The following is a 21,158-nucleotide window of genomic DNA, read 5'->3' on the forward strand; positions in this document are numbered from 1 at the left end:
GGCCTTATACAGCACTTTTTGTGTGAGGAACTCATATAAACACTAATGCATTGATCCTAACACAGTACTTGATTGTGACTTTAAAAGGTCATGAGTTACTGCTGTTACAAAATTTTTTTTTAAAGGTTGGAGGAGGAGCTGTAATTTACAAATATTGTTTGAAAGATATCTAGATAAAAGTTGATACAGGAAACTGAAAATTTAAAGTTATGGGGGATTTTTATTGTTTGTTAACTTTTCTTCTCGCCTATAGTAGATTTTTATCCCTTTATGTTTTTTTTTCTTTTGTCTATGAATATACTTGAAGCCCGATTCCCTTCTTAAGACCAGAAGGCACAATTTACTTTTAAGCTTTTATTCCTTCTCAGCCAAGAAAGCTTCAACCTGTGGAGGTTTCCTGAGTTTGTCATAACATAGTAATACATTTTATTTGTTCTCAATTGGAGATCATCCTTCTAGTTTTCTTAGTTTAATATTTGTGGCATATAGTTGTTGATTTTGATGAACATAGTAGTCAAGTGGCTTAATCTTCAACTTTTTTGTGCTTTGTAGGTTTATTCTTCAATCCAAGGAGGCAATTCATAATCAGCTGTTAGAGAAACAGAAGATAGCGGAAGAAAAAATTAAAGAATTGGAAGTAAGTAAGTTTTGACTGAATACTGATAGTCGTAGTCGACTTTTAGGAAAAAAGTAATTATCGTGTCATTAAATGAAAATGTATGCCTGCCAAGGTCATGTCACATTGTTTTCATTTTTTCTAATTGTGCTAGAGCTATGAAGCAGTCTTTTTACGGCAGTGTATAGACCAGAAAAAAGACTAATCTCTTGAAACCTTAGGGAGTTTTGGAGAAGATAGGATACTCTTAACCTGAAAGTATTTCTTCCATTGCCTTTAAGTGAACATGTCTATTCTTTAAAAATAAAATAAAAGCCCAGTGTATATTTAAACACCGTATGTTGTGGTGGATGGGCATGAGAATAGGTAATGATAATAGTAGTCAAAGGGTCTAGTTATATGACTCTTTCACACATTGTAATGCTAGACAAGGACTGAGTAGTAAGCTATAACTAATTAACTATCCGAAGGGTAGTGCTCCAGTGAGGAAAACAATTTTTTTTTTTTAAGCTAGGGAAAAAGATTGATAGGTAAGAGTAATAATTTAGTAAATCTTTGGAAAATTGGAGTTTATTATTACCATTTCCTTATACATTAAAACCTCAGATGAAATAGTCTTCTTGGGCTTTGGTGAATGGTCTATCCTGTATATAGTAAAAGTTGGACAGGACAAAAAACTGGTTATTATTTTTTGGGACCAAGATTTCCTGAGATGGGGGTGGATACAGTGACTTCATAGGTCACTTTATCTAATTTCTTTGAATACTATTTGAGGCAGTGGTTCAGAATCTGACTCAGCCCTCTGCTGAATTGGTGAGACACCCCCTGTAGCCTTCAGGGGATTTCTCAGGGACACTGACTTGGCATGGCTGGGGCAGCATGTTGTATCTTAGGTACTTAGGCTTATTTTTGTTTGACTACCAATGAGAATTTAAACAAACTTGATAGTGGCTTTGTAGCTCAGAAAATGTATTGTACAACAAAACAAGTAAGCAAACAAACAAACAAAAAAGAAAACTTATCCTGTAGTAACCAGGTTGTTATTATATCCTATTTTATCATTTTTGTCAGCCCAACTCTTCTAGATTGAGTTTTCCAAACAAAAGTATCTTAAAAAAACTGAACGAAACTATTTCATGCAGTTTACCAAAAAAAGTGTGTTTTTGCACTTGTTGGTAAATATATCTAAAAATTGTCCTGATGAATAAGTAGCAAGATGCAAAGTAACATGTAAATAATTCTTTTTATGGAAACAAACAAAAACCAAGATCTGTATATGAACATTGAAAATGATTTGTAGGTATATATATTAAATTAACACTGGTTACCCTAAAGAAATTAGATGGGACATGGGGATGAAATTGTTTTTTTCTTATAACCTCTGTGTTGGATAAATTGTAACAAGTATGTGTTAACTTTTTTTTTTAACATCTTTATTGGAGTATAATTGCTTTACAATGGTGTGTTTCTGCTGTATAAAAAAGTGAATCAGCTATACATATATCCCCATATCTCCTCCCTCTTGCATCTCCCTGTGTTAACTTTTATAATTTAAAAAAATCATCAAGGTAAAATTGCCACAGATGATGAGTTTAGCATACTGTTCATTTCTGATGAATATTAGGAAATTCATTTTCCAAAAGTTTCCTTTCACGGAGTCTCTCAAATACTGGTAAGAGTATCCTGATATCTGTCAGGTAACAGAAGTAGATTAGCTAGCTTGTTGGTATTTGAAATGCTAATTAACAGCTACAAAAAACTAGCAGAGTTAAACTATAGCCTCTACCCTAGGAAGTTATTTTGTGTTTTTTGTTTTTAATCTTTCATCTATATACTATTTATATTATAAAAATAATTAAGTATACTATAAAAAAGAAAAACAGTCAAAAAATAAAACATGATTAAACAAAAATAATGACTTTCTCCTCTTTCTGCATACCCTCAAAATGTCACTTTTATGGTTTGATGTGTATCATTACACTTTATAAAACTTTATTTTATAAACAAGTTCATACACACATATACACACTTTTTTTAAGTAAAGAGAGATTACGCTGTATATAATGTTTTTCATCATTTGACAATTTACCTTTCCATTTTAGTAATGTAAATCTAGTTTATATTCAGTTTCTTGTTTTCCATTTATCCTACCATCATGGTTTCCTTATTACCTCAACATTCAATTATTGCATGATCCCTGCCTCTGCATTTAGTGTTCTCTCCAATACTGCCCTAACCTGTATTTTTAATGGTATCACCCACTACACACACTCTTCTCTTCCCTGAAGCAATCCTATACTTTTTGACTGCCATACCTTTATAATTTTGTTACTTCAGCCTGAAATGTATACACATGTGCACAGACCCACATGTGCATGCATGCACACATACATTGTTAGTTCCAGTGTTCAGATTTTCTGTTTCTTACTGATTTTTTTTCCTCCTTATTCAGTTAGTTATGAGAGATGTGTCAAATCTCTCTCTGATGATATTTATTAATTTCTCCTTAGTCTTTCAGTTTAGTGGGCAATGGTATTTAGAAACTACTATCTGGGTGCTGTAAATGCTCATTATTACTGTATGCATAGTTGAGATGATATGTTTCATTTTGCTTTATATGTTTAGGAATTTCTCAGCTCTTTTAAAGATAGCATTCCATTGACTTCTGTCTTCCATTGTTGCTGTTGAGAAGTTATCAGTCTGAATTTTGTTCCTTTGTCTTTTCTCTGTGGCTACTTTTAATATTGTTTTGTCGTCTTTCATGCTTTGTAGTTTCTCTGGTATATGTTTAGGTGGGGATTTAGTCTTTTTGCTTTTTTTCTTAATCATATCTGGGTTAAGTTGGGTTTTCTGAGTTTGAGGATTAGTGACTCATCAATTCTGGAAACTTCTTACTATCTCTGAATATTACTTCTTCACTGTTTTCTCTTTTAAATGGTATTTCCCTCTGGAATTTTTTTCTCACCTTTAAACCAGCTGCTTCTATCATCTGCAGTAGCATCTTAACTGGTTTTTCCACCTCCAACTTTCTCTCTTCTAATCCTTTTAACATATTGAAGCTAGAATGACCTTCTAAAATGTTAAATCTGTCGAATTGTTCCTCTGTGTAAACCCCATCATTGTTCTTAGGGTAACATTCAAGCTTTTTAACATACCTTCAAGGCTGTTTATGAAATGACTCCTGTTTCTTTCTCTCATGTCCCTCATATCCTCTTCCTTCTCTTACACTGTATGCTCCAGACATGCAGAAATATTTTGTTTTTAGAACTTGCTGAGTTTTCTTTGTTTCTACTAGGTCTTTGCAAAAGTAATTCTCTCCACCTGGGAACTTCCTCCTTCTGCTCTTACCAGCTCTGTTAATCCTTAAGATCTTAGTTTAGGGCTGCTTCTTCTGAGAAGCATTTTCTGATTTCTCAGTGTTAAATTAAGTGCTTTTCCCTTGTTCTAATTATTCTACTAGTTTCATAGCACAGTGTGAGGATTTGGGCATATAAACTATCATCAGTTGAAGTAATTACAAATATGGTTTCCTATTACTTGGGAAGCTTGATGCAGATTCAGAGCTCTAAATAGTTTTTCCCAAGGCCTCCCAGTTATTACTCTGCCTTTCAAATATACAGTCTCTTCTTCTGGGCCCTAGTATTTCTTGTCAGTCCAGCCTATTTCATCTTATTTAATTATCATTATCATTATTAGTTTCTACCCTCAGATACCTTACAATTAAATTGAAGAGGCATAATTTATACATAACTCTGCAGACAAAGGCCAGGCTGTTTAATTTAGCACATTTTCATCTCTGATGAAGTAAGCTTTTTGGTTTGGGTACAAAGTTCTAGTTTTTGACCAGAGCTATTAACTCAGCCCCACTGTGTGTGCCTACCCACCCCCTACCAACAGTCTATATAAATGATGCTATGGATCAGTCTTTTCCATGACATAATATAGGTGCTAGTCTGATCTGAGAGCCCATCTTCATTAGTATTTTCTAGACTCCCTTTTATCCACCTCCATTCTTACTGTTTATGTTTGCCCTCTCCAGATTTTTTTCCCCAGTCCTACTAAACCTAGAATTTGTTTAGCTTTTGATAACTGCAGTATGCTGGGTCTACATTGTCAACCAGCCTGGTGTCTCACTTGCTGGCCCTTTTCTTCTTATGGAGCAGAGGTGGGGGTACTGTAATGCTGCTGTCATGTCCTCTTTTTTGGGGGCCACGTGGTGCATCATGCGGGGTGTTAGTTCCCCGACGAGGGATCGAACCTACTCCTCCTGCAGTGGAAGCATGGAGTCTTAGCCACTGGACCGCCAGGGAAGTCTCTGCCCTCATGTCTTCTTTTTTTTTTTTTTTTTTTTTTTTAAAGGATTCAGCTTTCTTTTTTTTTTTTTTAGCAGATATTCATTTTTAATTATTATTTACTTATTTATTTTATTTTTGGCTGTGTTGGGTCTTCATTTCTGTGCGCGGGCTTTCTCTCTAGTTGCAGTGAGCGGGGACCACTCATCATCGCGGTGCACGGGCCTCTCACTGTCGCGGCCTCTCTTGTTGCGGAGCACAGGCTCCAGACGCGCAGGCTCAGTAGTTGTGGCTCACGGGCCCAGTTGCTCCGCGGCTTGTGGGATCTTCCCAGACCAGGGCTCGAACCCGTATCCCCTGCATCGGCAGGCAGATTCTCAACCACTGTGCCACCAGGGAAGCCCTCTCATGTCTTCTTGATAGGGAGTTATATTACATACTAGAAGGGTAAAGACAAGTACCATCTTAACCTTGGGAAGATAGTCTGTCTTTTTCTTCTTAAAATTCCATATTTTACATTTTAATACCCCTATGTTGGGTTCTTCAGGCCGTAATCACTTTCCTGGGTTTGATTAGGAAGTGTTTTCATAACAGACTCATAATGTGATAGTGTTACATAGATTTTTATCTTCCCTTTATAAAGATGGTTGATCAGGTTCTGGGAGGGAATGTCACCATTTCTCCTAATGGCAATTAGCAGACCAATGATGCTAATCCGATTGAAATAAAATGACAGCTTTAGTATGATAGAGTAACCATGTTATTTACGTCATTGAGGGAATTCTTCATTTAAAAAAAATACTGATAATGAATAATTTTAAAGAAGATGGCTGAGTATATAATACGTAATACAGTATATGTTAGAAAATGCAAAATTGTACTTTTTAAAAATGACATGAGTATAATTGGGATTTGGAATTAGGACTTCATGAGTCTCATCTGTCTTTGTAAAAATAATATTCTTTTTGAAATGTACAGCATTGCTACAAAAAGAAAGTATAGGGTTTTTTTAAGAAAATTCAACTTTAGGTAAAGTTGAGTTAAAACCTTATTGATAGATTGAAGAGATATGTATCTTCTAAAGAGTGAAAAATACATCCTATATTTTTGCTCACTTTTTTAGAGGTAAAAAGAAAATAATTACTTGTGGACTTACTTTGCAGTTGCAAAAACTTAGATTCAGCATTCAGATGAGCTAGAGCTGAATTTTTGATGTCTTGCCTTTTGAATCTGAAGTATTTGGAATCCTTGAGATAAGCTTTCGGTGGTATATTTGAACACATTTTGACCACTATTCTCCTATGTTCTCTCTCATTGAATTACTGCTTCAGGCTCATCTGCCTTCAGTTTAAAATCCCCATTATATTTTAGGCACACGCAAATACTGGTTGACCACTTTCCTTCCCCTCTTTCTCTGACGTGGTTACAACCCCTTCCACCACCCTGGTTAGCTCAGCAATGACACAATAAAAATAAGAATAAGGAAACCAGGACATTCTGGCCTACATAATGCCACTTCTGACGCAGAATGTTACAATCCCAGGGTTGTGAAATAGCCCTCCAGCCCATGCTATAAGTAAAATCTAAGAAACTGTGAAAGTTCTGACTCTTCCACAAAAATGGCTATTATGGTCAGACGGTAGTTCCTGAAACAAGTAGGAAGACTAGTGGCAAGAAAACTGGTTAGGAGGTGCCTGTGACACTCTGCAGTTGGCTGAGTTCTGAGACTCTGATGAGAAAATGTTTTGGAGTTTCCATGATTGAGGAGATTTTACTCTGCCTAATGAGGATCATTTTTTCCATAGCATGGGTAGGCACTGGTAGGCACTTGGATGGATGTCCAGTTTTTGCCCTAAGTACCTCACTTTTGGGCTGGTACCTTTTTTAAATTTTTTTTAAAATTTATTTATCTATTTTGGCTGCATTGGGTCTTCATTGCTGCACGCGGGCTTTCTCTGGTTGCGGCAAGCGGGGACTACTCTTTGTTGCGGAGCACGGGCTTCTCATTGTGGTGGCTTCTCTTGTTGTAGAGCACAGACTCTAGGCGTGCGGGCTTCAGTAGTTGTGGCACGAGGGCTCAGTAGTTGTGGCTCGCGGGCTCTAGAGCGCAGGCTCAGTAGTTGTGGCGCATGGGCTCAGTTGCTCTACGGCATGTGGGATCTTCCCGGACCAGGGCTCAAACCCGTGTCCCCTGAATTGGCAGGCGGATTCTTAACCACTGCACCACCAGGGAAGCCCTGGGCTAGTACCTTTGTGTGTATGATGGGACACCCTCTTTGGACGTGATGTCAAGTGGACACTACTATGTGATAAGCACTGATTCTTACTTGTGTTTTCAATGAAGAGAGAAGGGCAGGTGAGAGCAAAGCCAGTGGCAGAATGTTTTTTATTTTATATATTAAACAAGAATTACACCCAGTGGTTCATCTGCTTGCATAGCTCAAGGTTTAGAATCCATCAAAAAAAATTAGTCATTTATTTATTTTGTAGTGAAATATAGCATTTACAGAAATATGTGTTAAAATACATGTAGTTTAATCAATAATTATAAAGCAAACATTTGTTACAATCATCCAAACCAAGAAATCAAAAATTGGCAGGACACCAGAGCACTGCCCCCTACCTTTGTTTCTCCCTTCCATTCCTGCCTGCTCTCCCCCTCCCTCAGGTAACCCTAACTTTTGGATAATTATTTCCTTTAGTAAAAAATATAGTTTTACTACCTATGTATATATCCCTCAAGACAGTTTTTGAACTTTATATGAACAAATTCCGTCTCCATATTTTTTGCTTTGCTTCGCTTCTTCCTCAACATTGTGTTTGTGAAGTACATTCATGTTGAGATTGTGATTTGTTCATTTTCATTGCTGTATGTATTCCATTGTATAGTTGTACCACAATTTATCTTTCCAGACAGCTCATTTTTACCCTTAAGAAGTCAAGATGTTCTCATGGAGCATTTGCACAGTTTATTTCTTAGCCTCTTGCTGAGGAGAGCTATTTTTCAGAGACATCTCCTACTCCAACCCAGGAGAGTTTGAGTACTAGAGAGCAGTAAAGTATAAAATGTCTCTACTCTAAAAATTAGCTTGGTGATTTCCCACCTTCAGTAGTAACCAGATAGCTAGGCACCTCTGAGTGTTTAAAAAAAAATTTTTTTTTAAATAATTACAAGAGGGCTTCCCTGGTGGCACAGTGGTTGAGAGTCCGCCTGCCGATGCAGGGGACACGGGTTCGTGCCCCGGTCTGGGAAGATCCCACATGCTGCGGAGCGGCTGGGCCCCTGAGCCATGGCCACTGAGCCTGTGCGTCTGAAGCCTGTGCTCTGCAGCGGGAGAGGCCACAACAGTGAGAGGCCCGCGTACCGCAAAAAAAATAATAATAATAATAATTACAAGATTAGTAAATTAATCTCTTTTCTATGTTGTTTTGACTTTGGGAGTCTTGGGTGAGTTTCTCTTATTGTTCCATATGTTGGGATTTCACATATGAATACTTACCTCTTTATAGAGTTCATTTGTATTCTCAACATTTATAAAAAAGGATGTTTGTTTTAAAATAGTTTTTAGTTATTTAAGACTTGTCTAAAAGAGCCTGATGGTTGGAAGGCTAGAGTTATAGTGAACTATATATATTCTCCACGTCCTGGTGTTTTAGGGCTTAATGTAGCTGTGTGATCCTCCTCTGTGACTTTCAGAGAAGAATGAGTCTGAGTAAGTCCATATATGCTCTTTTTTTGGTTGAGTATTCTTTATTGTTTATTATCAATATTATCAATATCTTGGTCAGTATATATGTGTTACAATTCAAGTGCTAATATTTGCCCAAATGTAAACTATCTATGATATATTTCATTTCCTCAGTAGAAATATTTCAGGTCTGGTAAGAACTTAGATGTAAAACAGTCCAGATAGACTTGCGCTTTATAGACAGCCTTTCTTATTTGTCTGTGAAATGCATATTACAGATATTTTACACACACACTCCTTTGATTTGATCTGTTCACTGCTGTGTGTCTTCGTTTTGTGATTAAGATTTACAAAAGGATTTGCATTCCAGTTAGTCCAGAATTCAGCCTTTTGCATCTTGATTCAGTTATTATTTTCTTCTAGGATACACTCCGGGGGTGGCCTGATTCCCCTCCTTGGAACACTTGTCTGTAACCACACCAGACTATCCCTTTGAATGCTTCAGAGGGTTGTTGACCTCAGCCTTCGCTGCTGTATGCTTTATATGGTCTGTACTTTTCTTTGTCTAACCATAAATATTTGTCCTTAGCCTCCACCCTCCCATGCCTGAGAGTTCCTCCATTCATTTTCAGGCTGCTTAGTGAATTATTTCTTTTGATGAGTTAGAATTTGAAATTTATTTTGTGTTATTGCATGCCTCCCTGCTCTTGTAACTAGATGGTAAGGTGAAGTTAATCAGTATACTTTTCTTTACCCTAGATTCTTACTCTGATCAGTCTTTATATGACAGGTCTCTTTTAATCTGAAGTAATAGATGCTGGCCAGAAGAAATGAGTTGTTCAATACTCAGTGTGGAACAGGTCACACCTGTATTAATGAGCACACTGTAATCAGCTCAAAAGAACAAGATCCACGCTGATATTTGAACCATGAATAGAGATCTCAAAGTCTATTAGACTTATAGAAGAACATTCATTACCCTAAATTCCTAATTTAAATACTAAATTCCTAATTTAAATACCTTCTGTTGAGTTAGGAGTTCTGGATTCTAGCCCTTGCTGTACTCTAAGCCTCAGTGTCCTCATCTGTAAAACCAAGAGGGTTAGATTAGAAGATATCTAGGGTCACTTCTATTAAGTTTATCATTATAACCTTGGTCTTTTTCTGAATTGCCACTTTAGGAGCAAAACTGTCCCCTTAAAATGAAAAGATGGAGGGAGGCAAACCAAAACAAAAAAACCCCAGTTTCCTTCCTGTTTAGGTCATTACCTTAATTTATTAATTGTAATCCTATTTTTGCAGGTAAAATAAAACTAATTGTCTGCCTACAGCTTTGCCAGCTAAAATGTAATACGAGGTGACAACATCTTGTTTGATATCTTTGTAGTAGTTGCTTAAATAACTGAAATCACAGAGGTGTTTGTGTGATGGCTTAAAGGTAGTTTGTATTCAGTATCACCTGTTTTAGAGATACTTTTGGATAGAGCTGTGTAATAGCTTATTAGCTCCACATGCATAAAGTAACATACTCAGGGAGACATCATTTTATCATTTGTAGTGCTTTATCCTATAGTGTCATGTAAAATACATGATACTTAGAATAGTGGCAAAAAAAATTCAGAAAATGTTGAAAAATTATTAAATTCCCTGAGTGTACATGGACATTTATTATAAGTGGTAAATTTTATAAAATGGGTTTTAATGAATTTTAGTTAATCTGATGCAGATAGTTATACTGCTTAGGACTTTACCATTTTTATTTTACCATTTTATTCATTTTTCAAAGAATTTTTACATTATTTCATTTAAAAATAGTGTCTGTGGTTGATGCTGTCTTGCTAATTATGATTTTCTCCCACCTCACTTTGTCTTGTTTTCAAACAAATCTCTCACCTGCCACCAGTATAATAAAAATATTTGAATTCCATCACTATTCATGAGGCCATTCTTTGGGTACATACTTATCTTGTGCTGGAATTTTTCCAAAATGGACACACATGCATTGTACTCCTAACTTTTCTGTAAAACAATTTAGTTCATTTTATTCTGCTTTTGTTTTTAAGAAAACACATGAGGGTGGAACAATACTCCAGGTCAGGAAGCATTATCAGTTTCCACTGATGTTTTATATGTGCTGTGTTTTTATATGAGACTCTAAAAGCTCAAACTCTGTGATGCTATAAAGACATGGAAAATGATTCTTTCTTAGGGTTGGAGGAAGTGATGACTGGTGTTTTTTTGCTGGTAGTATCTGATAATCCCCCCTCCCTTTAGCTATTCTAGGCATGTTTAGTTGTCAGGCGTTGTCGGACTAAATTGCTAAAAATAACAAATAAGGGGGAGGCTGTTCTAAGGCCAGCTCTTGCCACTGTCTGTAATCTGTTTAATTTAGTTCCTAAGGAGAAAGGGCAAAAGGAACATGGTGCCATTCTAATTGAATGGGTTTTTTGTTTAAAGTGCTGACAAGTACATTGTTTGAGCTCTCTCTTTTCCCAAACCCCATAGGGCTCATGTGCCCACATCCACTTATAGTGGAGAGCCAGAGCTGGGGGTCTCAAAGAGCATCCTCTAATCAGTGCTTGTACTAGAGATTAACTAGGTGATTGTGGTCTTTTGCTCGAATTTAATGTGGCTTTTGACAGTGGAAATATGCAGTTAGTTGGTGAGAGAGGGTGAGACAGAGAAGATGGTAGTTAAAATGGAGGAGTTATTGTGAGAATAAAGACAACTATTTAGTACTCTCTTCTGCCCTAACTCAGTGTTCCCAGAGAGTCAGGTTGTTTGTTAAAATTAACCACACATGTGACTTCAGTATACCTGCATGTAATTTTAACCCCCATTACCAGCATAAACCTCTATGTGGATTTGGCTCTTGACTTCCCTGCACCTTAACTTCTTCCTAATAATAGAAATAACTTTCTGTAAAATGGAGATAGCAGTCTAGTACTTGTTTGTAAAGCTGTTGAAGATCACTGAAGGGATGATTTAAATGTCCTTCCTATCCTCTGCTATGTATTTACTAGCGGTGGAGTATGTGAAAACTGGGAGCAAATTTTCAGTTATATTTCTGGTGTTCTACATTGTGTCAACTCACCTGAAGATTTACTGATTTTTATATTCTGAAGTTGCTTATTGATTTTTGTGTCTGTAAGTCCTATCCAAAAATCCCTTGTATAATTCTTTTGGTGGTGGTGTTGTTTTTTGTTTTTTTGTTTTTTTTGGTCTGAGCCTGGCCACTTTAGCACCAAAGGAAAAAATGGATTGCTTTTATTAGAGATTCTTGGTAAGGAGTATCTTGGGAAAGCCTGTATTAATGAAGATCCTGGTATTTACCTAAAGCTTTGGAAATTGAGCAGTTGGACACTGCAGGCTTTGGGAATGCTTATTACTTGTAGGCATTTTTTAAGTCACCAACCTGCTTTATTCCCTAATTTAGTGAAATACATAATCATTTTAACTGAACTAAAGGGTCTCAAATTATAATTTAGAGCACAGTCTTCAACAATATCTATGCTATGTAGATGATGAAGTCTTGTGATTCATGTGGAATGACATACATGGCAGCACTTAAAATCTTTACAGGTAGCTCAAGATGGATATCATTTGTGGTTGAGTTTAATCGGCTCTAGAAATTTGTAAAAAAAAAAAAAAGTCACTTTCCATTTCTGGACTTTTGGGATTCAAACTCAGAGCCTTCATTAATGCAAACTTAGTGTCTTTCTCTCTTTAGAGAAGGTACGAGAGGGAAACAAGCTATAGGTGGTGATAGAAAACATAAGAGGAAGAAGGAGCTTCTGGTACTATAGTTGAAGCCTTAAAATGGATCAAGTTTTGAACTGAATTGTAAAATATCATTTGCCTTAATTTTTAAGGGTTGATGCTTTCAATATCAGAGGCTGAACTTTCCACTTACAACTGATTTTTCCTTCCTTTGGGGGGACTAAACAATTCTAAGATTCATGATGTGAGGCTCTGGCCAATAATGGCCAGAAGAAGTGTATGCATGTAAAAAAAAATCATTAAATGTTTGCTGGGTGTCTTGATTATACAGAGTACTTTGGGGTTTTGACTAACTATGGAGGCTTTTTGTTCTTACTTTCAATCTTATACATTAAGGAACCTACAGTCTATTGTATTTACTATGTGCCATGCACTATTATAGGCAAAGACATAATTAGCAAAGGCCCTGGTGGCCTGGAGCTTATATTCTGGAGAATGGGATGTGGAGAAAGATAATAAACAAATAATATAATTGATAAATGCTAAAAAGAAAAACAACAAAGGGTAAAGAGACAGAGAATGGTGAGAGTGTATAAGCTGTCTTATATAGTGTTGACAGGGAAGGTTTCTCTGATAAGGTGATATTTGAGAAGAGAGACCTGAAGGGAGTGAGCAAGCTATGTGTACCTGGGAGAAGAGGGTTCCAAGCAGAGGGAATAGCAAGTATAAAAACCTGGGGGTGAGAGCATAATTGATGAGTTGGGAGAATAGCAAGGAGGCCAGTTTAGCTGGAGCTGAGTGATCAAGAATAGTAGGAGGTGAAATCAGAGAGGTATCAGGGAATAGATTATATAGGGCTTTGTAGGCCATATTAAGGATTTTGGATTATGGTGTGAAGTTGGGAGTTTGGGGAGGGTTTTGAACAGAGGAATGACATGATCTGATTTACATTTTAAAAGGACCATTCTGGCTGCTTTGGTGAGAATAGATTATGTAGGGCAAGGGTGGAAGGAAGGAGACTTGTTAGGAGGATGTTGCATTATATCTAGGTGAGAGATTGATGTTGGCTTGCACCAGGGTGGTGGCAGTGGAGGTGATCAGAATCTGGATATATTCTAAGGTAGAGCTAAGACAATTGGATGTAGGGATGAAAGAGAGGACTCAAAGTTTTGAACCTGTTATGAAGGAATCATACCTCCTTCCTCCCACATATATCCTTCATTCAGCTGTTGGAGAGATTTGGAATGGGTTCATGAGAGAGGAGGCATTTTAGCTGGGCCTTGAAGATCAGTTAGAATTTTGCTACATAGGGTTGGGGCAGAGGAGAGAGCATTTCAAATCAAAGAAATACTATGGACAGAAGTCTGGAAGTAGAGTGGTGGAATGAAGGGTTAAAGTGAGAAATGAGGCTGGAAAGGCCTAAGGGAAACAAGGGTAAAATGAATGAAATCAGCATTGTTTCTACTCACTTTGTATAAGTACTCCTTGTTCTGGGCAAGTAGTTATTACCAGTGCAATGCTGTTCATTCACTGTGGTTTCCACATAGCATTCCATGTGTGATGGGCTCCACAGAGATTCCAAATGTTTATGGGAACATATGTACTATTGATAATTCATAGATCAGTGTTTTCTAATCAGTTTTCAAGTTTCAAAAGTAATTTTTTTTTTTTTTTTGCGGTACGCGGGCCTCTCACTGTTGTGGCCTCTCCCATTGCGGAGCACAGGCTCCGGACGCGCAGGCTCAGTGGCCATGGCTCACAGGCCTAGCCGCTCTGCGGCATGTGGGATCTTCCCGGACGGGGGCACGAACCCGTGTCCCCTGCATCAGCAGGTGGACTCTCAACCACTGTGCCACCAGGGAAGCCCTCAAAAGTAATTTTATTTTATTTTATTTATTTTTATTTTTATTTATTTTTTTTGTGGTACGCGGGCCTCTCACTGCTGTGGCCTCTCCCGTTGCAGAGCACAGGCTCTGGACACACAGGCTCAGCAGCCATGGCTCACGTGCCCAGCTGCTCCGCGGCATGTGGGATCTTCCCGGACTGGGGCACGAACCCGTATCCCCTGCATCGGCAGGCAGACTCTCAACCACTGTGCCACCAGGGAAGCCCTCAAAAGTAATTTTAAATGCAAATTGAAAGTTTGGTTTGGGTCTTGTTATCTTTGAGGTGCTATTAGATACCCAAGTAGAGATGTTGAATAAACAGTTGGAAATATGAATCCGGATCTCCAGGCTAATGAAATAAGATTGAGAATTGTCTATAAATTGTCAGTTTAGAGGTGGCATTTAAAGTCATAGGACTGGATTAGATCAATGAAGGAGAAAAGGTAGGTACAGGAAGTATAAACAAGGTTCACAGACTGAGCCAGGGGCACTGCAGCAGGATGTAAAGGCTCTTTACAGAGGTGTGGATAGTGTGCAGTGTGAGTCCAGAGAACTGAGTGAACACCCACACGGGCAAGCCTCTGCTGTGAAGGGGCCAAGCTGAAGGGATGGGACCAACTTCCTCCATGGTTAGGAGGCTGTGCAGGCCCTTGGTTTTGTGTTGATAGCAAAGGCTGTCAGCTCAGTTAGACCTAAGTTTCAAGTGCTTTGTGGCTTTCTCTTATTAGCACTGACCTGGAGCTAGGCAGGCCTGGTCTGCTGAGGGAAGGTTTGCTTTCCCTGAGGAGGGATTGCAGAATGTAGAGACTGACATCAAGTTAATGTCAGAGCTGAGCATGCTGTCTGGGGGAACTACACTGCAGGGAGTAGTTCAACATAGTTCATTTAAAGCACAGGAGATTAGAAACCCTGCTGTGTATCTGTGGTTTCTTGAGTAAAATTTGAGGGAGGGGGTACTTAATGGGTGGAAGCAAACATGCCTACTAGAGTTGAAGGTTAAAAGTTCCCTAAAAGAATTTTATAGTAACTCGTACTTTTCACGGTTCCTTGTATACACTCACACATATGCATATACAAACATATACTTTCCTACCCTCTTTCAGTATATACTAAGAAAAGCTTCAACCTTTAGAATATTTTTTGAGTTCATCTTACAAACTCTTAGCAAGTAATTGGTACTGCTTTTCTTTGCCCTGATATGCATAGCATAATGCCTTGGCATAATTATTAAGAATATGAACTCTGGGGCTTCCCTGGTGGCGCAGTGGTTGAGAGTCCGCCTGCTGATGCAGGGGACACGGGTTCATGCCCCGGTCTGGGAAGATCCCACATGCCGCGGAGCGGCTAGGCCCGTGAGCCATGGCCACTGGGCCTGCGTGTCCGGAGCCTGTGCTCCGCAACGGGAGAGGCCACAACAGTGAGAGGCCCGCGTACCGCAAAAAAAAAAAAGAAAAAAAAAGAATGTGAACTCTGGAATTGAATATGAATTTGAACTCTGACTCTGCCACATACTACCACCTTGGGTAAATTACTTAGTGTCTCCAAGCCTAAATATACTCTTCTGTAAAACAGCAACAACAGCAGGGTTGATGGATAGGGACAATAAATAACCCTTTTATTTCCTGCTTAAGTATGGAATCAACTGAAAGGCAAACCTATATGAAAATTTTAAATGTATTTTATGTTTATAACTGATAAAGCTTAGGTTGAAGGATGTGGCTTAGGTGTGCAGCAGTAATAGTGGTTTCTAATACTGATCCAGAATTAAGCATACAGATTTAGATGTAGCTACCCAGCAAATCTTTGGAAGTGTGGGACAGCCACAGGTCTGTCTCTGCAGAGGCAGACAGAGTGTATCTGTCAAACTTATGAGGAAAGTGTGTACCTTCTGCAAGCAGGCAGATCCTGGCAGAGCAGAAGGAGTTGAGCCATAGTTGCTTTTTCCAAACACACCAATCGGAAAAGCTAGTAGTCTTCCTGAGAGTAGATTGAAGAGGCCAGGACTGATAGCTGATGAAAACTGGAGGTGAAGAGGATCAGCATTTCTCTCTTCGTACAAAAAGTACCTACCTCATAACATAATACATGTAAATCACTTGATACTGTGCCTGGCACACAGTAAATACTTGGTAAATGCACGATTTTTTTTACTTGCATATTATGGATGCTCAGTAACTATTTACTGATTGAGCATATTGCCAACATGTACTTATAAGATAAAGGTTTCTTTTTAACTGGGAAAAAAATAAAGATACACAAATGTACAAAGCTAATTTAACAAACACCTGTGTACTCACCACCCAGAACTAACAAATGTTAGAATACTGTAATATATACTTTTGTTTGTTTTTTACAAAAATAAAACCATGCTAATGAAATTGAAGTCTCCTTTGTAACTTGCCTCCTGGCTCCACATTAGTCTCATTCGCACTCACCAGGAGAAACTGCTATCAGGTATTAGGTATATCTTTCCAATCCATGTTTTATAACATCTAATTTTCAACAGATGATATCATATTGTTCATGTCTTTCAATAACTTGCTTTTGTGTGTGTGTGTGTGCTCTATCCACACTAATAAATATATGTAGTTTACTCAGTTTAACTGCTGTAGGGTATTCCATAAGAAAATGTAACTTCAAAGGACCTGTTGTTGATAGCTTTAGTGTATAGCGTGTAAAAGTGGCCAAAAGGCCTGATGACTCCTTCCATATGTAGCATAAATATAGACATTGGTAAGGCTAGTCAGTGGGCTCAAGGATGCAAGCGCCAGCAGGTTGGTGCACTTAATAATATCTGCTGCTCTCATTTCCTCATAGCCATGGATTCTGTGGTGAAGCCAAGACAAGAGTCCATGGCCTCTGCCCATGTGTTAGAAATGGAGATCATGTGTCCTTCACAGAGCCAGAACCATAATTAGTCAGAAAGAGAGGGAGATTTGAGTGGGAACCCAGGATTCTAGATTCCAACCACTGTATCATTCACTTTTACTCTGAAAGAAATGAGGATTCCTATGCCATGGTTAGATACTCCCAGTAGCTATTTCTAATATTAGTGGTCCTTTTCTCATAAAATGATAAACCCCTAAACACCAGCTCTTTGAGTAAAGAGATTAAGTGGCTTTTAAGTGGCCTAGCAGCTAGAAATTGAAGAAGGGGCAAAAGGAAAACCACCCCTTGAATCATGTTTGCAAAGAGAAGTGTGCCAAGTGCTCTTTTATTACTCCAGTGTCATCATAAATTTAATTGGTGTTATGTCAGCTACTTAGATCAGAGCTGATAGCATATTAAACTATTTGTTTGTACCAGTTCCATGGTAACCTGGGTGGGTGTGGAGTTGGGACAAGGGGCAGCTGTGATGCCTGGTCTACAGAGTGATTTCATCATGCTGTGAGCCCCTTATCACCCTGGATGGAGAAGTGTCACTGGGTAATGTGACCTGACTTCTCAGTGCCCCTCAGAACACTCAGAGCCATGAGCAAAGGCCCTGGGCTGCTTGTCTGACCTAGAGGTTTAGCCTAGAGTTAGAGAACAGTGATTTCTTGGTGATACCGACAGGTATAACTATGAGTTTTCCTTTTCTCTTTCTTAGTAAAAAGAAAGCTGAGGTTTTTTGAAAGCTTTATAAAATAACCCTTTGCTATTAGAGTGTGTTTATAGTTCTCCAGTTCTACCCTCTGATGACCTATACAAATCAGCAGAGGAGGTGCCGATGAGTCATGCATCTGTGCTTTTAGTGGCTTTGAGCTTTTACTTGTTTTCACTGTCTCCAGGTCCTTTTATGGGTTTCCGGTTGCCATATCTCTATTTTTTTAGTTGTATAAATATGTTACTTGATTGGAAAGTAGTAATATCATCACATAGAAGTTTCCTTGCCTTTGTTTGTCCATTGGCTCTCCCAGAGTACCTTATTAACTCATTAAATGTTAATGCTTCTGCTGATAACATTAAAGTTAATTTTCAGAAATTAGTACGTCAGCTTATTTTATCCTGGCTGGTTTGTGTATGTGTTACTCTCAGTCTTTGGGTGGAGTAAAGACTAATTTGCTCTGAAAATAATTCATTAGGAACTTGCCGTGTCATGCTTGTTTTTAAACACAACCATCATTACTGTCTGATTCTAGAACATATTCATTACCAACCGTGCCCCCCACCCCCCAAAGAAACCCCTTACCCATTAAGCATTTGTTGTCCATTTCCCCTTCCTGGTAACCATTCATCTGTTTTCTGTCTCTATAGATTTGCCTCTTCTGGATATTCATATAAATATATCATACAGCATGTGGCTTTTTGTGTCTATCTTCTTTCACTTAGCTTAGTGTTTTCAAGGTTCATCAATGTTGTAGCATGTATCAGTTCTTCATTCCTTTTATGGCTGAATAATATTCAGTTATATGGATATACCACATTTTGTTTATCTACTCATCAGTTGATGGTGGACATTTGGGTTGTTTCTACTTTTGGGCTGTTACGAGTAATGCTGTCAACATTCACAAGTTTTTGTTACTACACCTGTTTTCATTTCTCGTACTTGGGTATATACCTAAGAGTGGAATTGCTGGGTCATATGATAATTTTGTCTTTTTAATTTCTTGAGTAACTGCCAAACTGTTTTCCATAGCAGCTGTATCATTTTACGTTTCCCACCATCAGTATATGAGGGTTCTGATTTCTCCATGTCTTTGTTAACACGTATTTTCCATTTTTGATTATAGCCATCTTAGTGGGTGTAAAGTATCAATAGTATCTCATTGTGGTTTTTATTTGCATTTCCCCAGTGAGTAATGATGTTGAACATCTTTTCATGTGCTTATTGGCCATTAATACATCTTCTGTGGAGAAATGTCTGTTTGAGGGTCCTTTGCTCATTATTTAATTGGGTTGTGAATTTTTTTGTTGTCGAGTTATAAGAAAATAGAAATTCTTGGACTTGCTTGGAGCAGAGAGTAGGATCAGACTGACTTCAGGCTTTTGCCACACATACTTGCATGTTAGTCTTGCTGCCACAGGTGAGTCAGTTACACCTCCACTTCCAAGAATGCAAGGTGTTGCCCTTACTTCCTCTCTCAGAAGGCACACCTTTATTCACCTACCCCTTTACCATGCCTACAGGCCAAACTCCATAGTAGACACTGTTGATTTGATCCTCTTGCTCTTCTTGTAAGATTAGAGTAAACTAAAGACAACTGAAATAGTAAAACTTGTTTTATTTGTTCATTTGGAAGTCTTGTAGAGTTTTAATAGTCCTATTGATAGATACTTGGCTTTCTGACCCTGGAGAAGCAGAAGTAAAACAGTGTATATGAGGAAATGTCTTGCTTTTGTAAAATTTGTTTTCATGAGACTTCTTTATTATATACTGTGTACATTTATTTCTCATATATGATGGAACTTAGAATAGTGTCCTATGAGGGCTATAATTTTTAGGGTTTTTTGGTTTGTTTTAGAAAGGAATCAAGGACCTCAGGGTTGTGATATTGGTAGTGGTCTTTGTGCATCCTTTTTCTGATCTCTTTTACGCAGATCCTGAATCAAATACTTGTCATGTTTAGTATACTGTTAATAGATTTATACAACACACAGTTCTCAGTTGTGGCATTGTGTGGTCTCTGAAGGACATTTTTTTGCATCTTTATTTCCTGACTATAGCATTTCAGCCCTTCTCATAATTTCCTTGGGCATAATTATACTGATACTTCTACAATGCTTGTGTTGGATCTGTACAAAGCCCAGTGTCTCCTTTGAAGTTAGGAGGTGAAATTATTTATCCTGACACTACAGTACACATACTCTTAGGGCTCATCTGTGACAATTAAAATATTGGGTAGTTTTCCTTCATGAAGTTTTAGGGTCAGGTCTCAAAGAGCTATAGACTTTTTATTTTCATTTTTTTGGCTGCACCACGTGGCTTGTGGGATCTTAGTTCCCTGACTAGGGATTGAACCCAGGCCCTCAGCAGTGAGAGCTTGGAGTCCTAACCACTGGACCACCAGGGAATTCCCTAGACTTTTTAAAGTTGGAAGATATCCTAGAGGCTCCACTTGATGGAGCACTCCCCTCCCCTGCCCCCAACCATTTCTGACATGTTTTCGTCATGGTTCCTACTTGAACACATCCAGTGATTTCTAGTCATCTCATCCTTTTCCCTCCTTTTTAGTGTTACTTGCTGGTTCCTCCTCTTCCTTTCATTCTTACTAAATGTTGACTTTTATAAGGCTAAGTCCTCTTATTCTGAGTTCCTTCTCTAGGAATTTCATTCTCATGGCTTCAAGTACTACCTATATGTAAAATTGTATCTCTAGCCCAGACTTCTGTGAACTTCAGACCCAATCTGTTTTTTTTTTTTAAATATCTTTATTGGAGTATAGTTGCTTTACAATGGTGTGTTAATTTCTGCCCCAATCTGTTTCTCTTCTCTCATCTCACTTGGATGTTTCACAGATACCTTAAACTCAATGTGTCTAAAACTAAACTTATAATCTTTTTTTCCAAACCTGGTCCTCTTGGGAGGTATTCTTGACACCCCCCCCTAACTTCCGATAAATAATGAAGGTTATGGTGAAGGACTTGGTGAAGTCCTCTTGTTGATTTTTTTCTTGAATATTTCTTTTTCTTTTTCTTTTTTTTTTTTTTGCGGTACGTGGGCCTCTCACTGTTGTGGCCTCTCCCATTGCGGAGCACAGGCTCCAGCCATGTAGGCTCAGCGGCCGTGGCTTATGGGCCCAGCTGCTCTGCGGCATGTGGGATCTTCCTGGACCGGGGCACGAACCCGTGTCCCCTGCATCAGCAGGCAGACTCTCAACCACTGCGCCACCAGGGAAACCCTTGAATATTTCTTGAATCTATTCTTCTCTAGATCCATTGCCACCACTAAGATACTGTCATCTCTTTCCAAGATTATTGCAATGGCTTCCTAGTGGGTTTCTCAACATTCACACTTGTATTCTGTAACCCAGTG

General features: G+C 38.3%; 1 protein-coding gene across 1 annotated transcript in view; it reads left to right on the forward strand.

The window, feature by feature from the left end:
- Positions 1-21,158, forward strand: part of PFDN1 (prefoldin subunit 1) — a 63,056-nt gene that overhangs the window by 30,825 nt on the left and 11,073 nt on the right. The window contains exon 3 of the mRNA XM_082620609.1: positions 553-637. Within this exon, the coding sequence (XP_082476735.1) occupies positions 553-637 (85 nt within the window). The remainder of the gene's footprint in view (positions 1-552; positions 638-21,158) is intronic.

The sequence above is a fragment of the Mesoplodon mirus genome (assembly GCF_964341445.2).
Source record: "Mesoplodon mirus genome assembly, chromosome: 5".
Lineage (NCBI taxonomy): Eukaryota > Metazoa > Chordata > Mammalia > Artiodactyla > Ziphiidae > Mesoplodon > Mesoplodon mirus.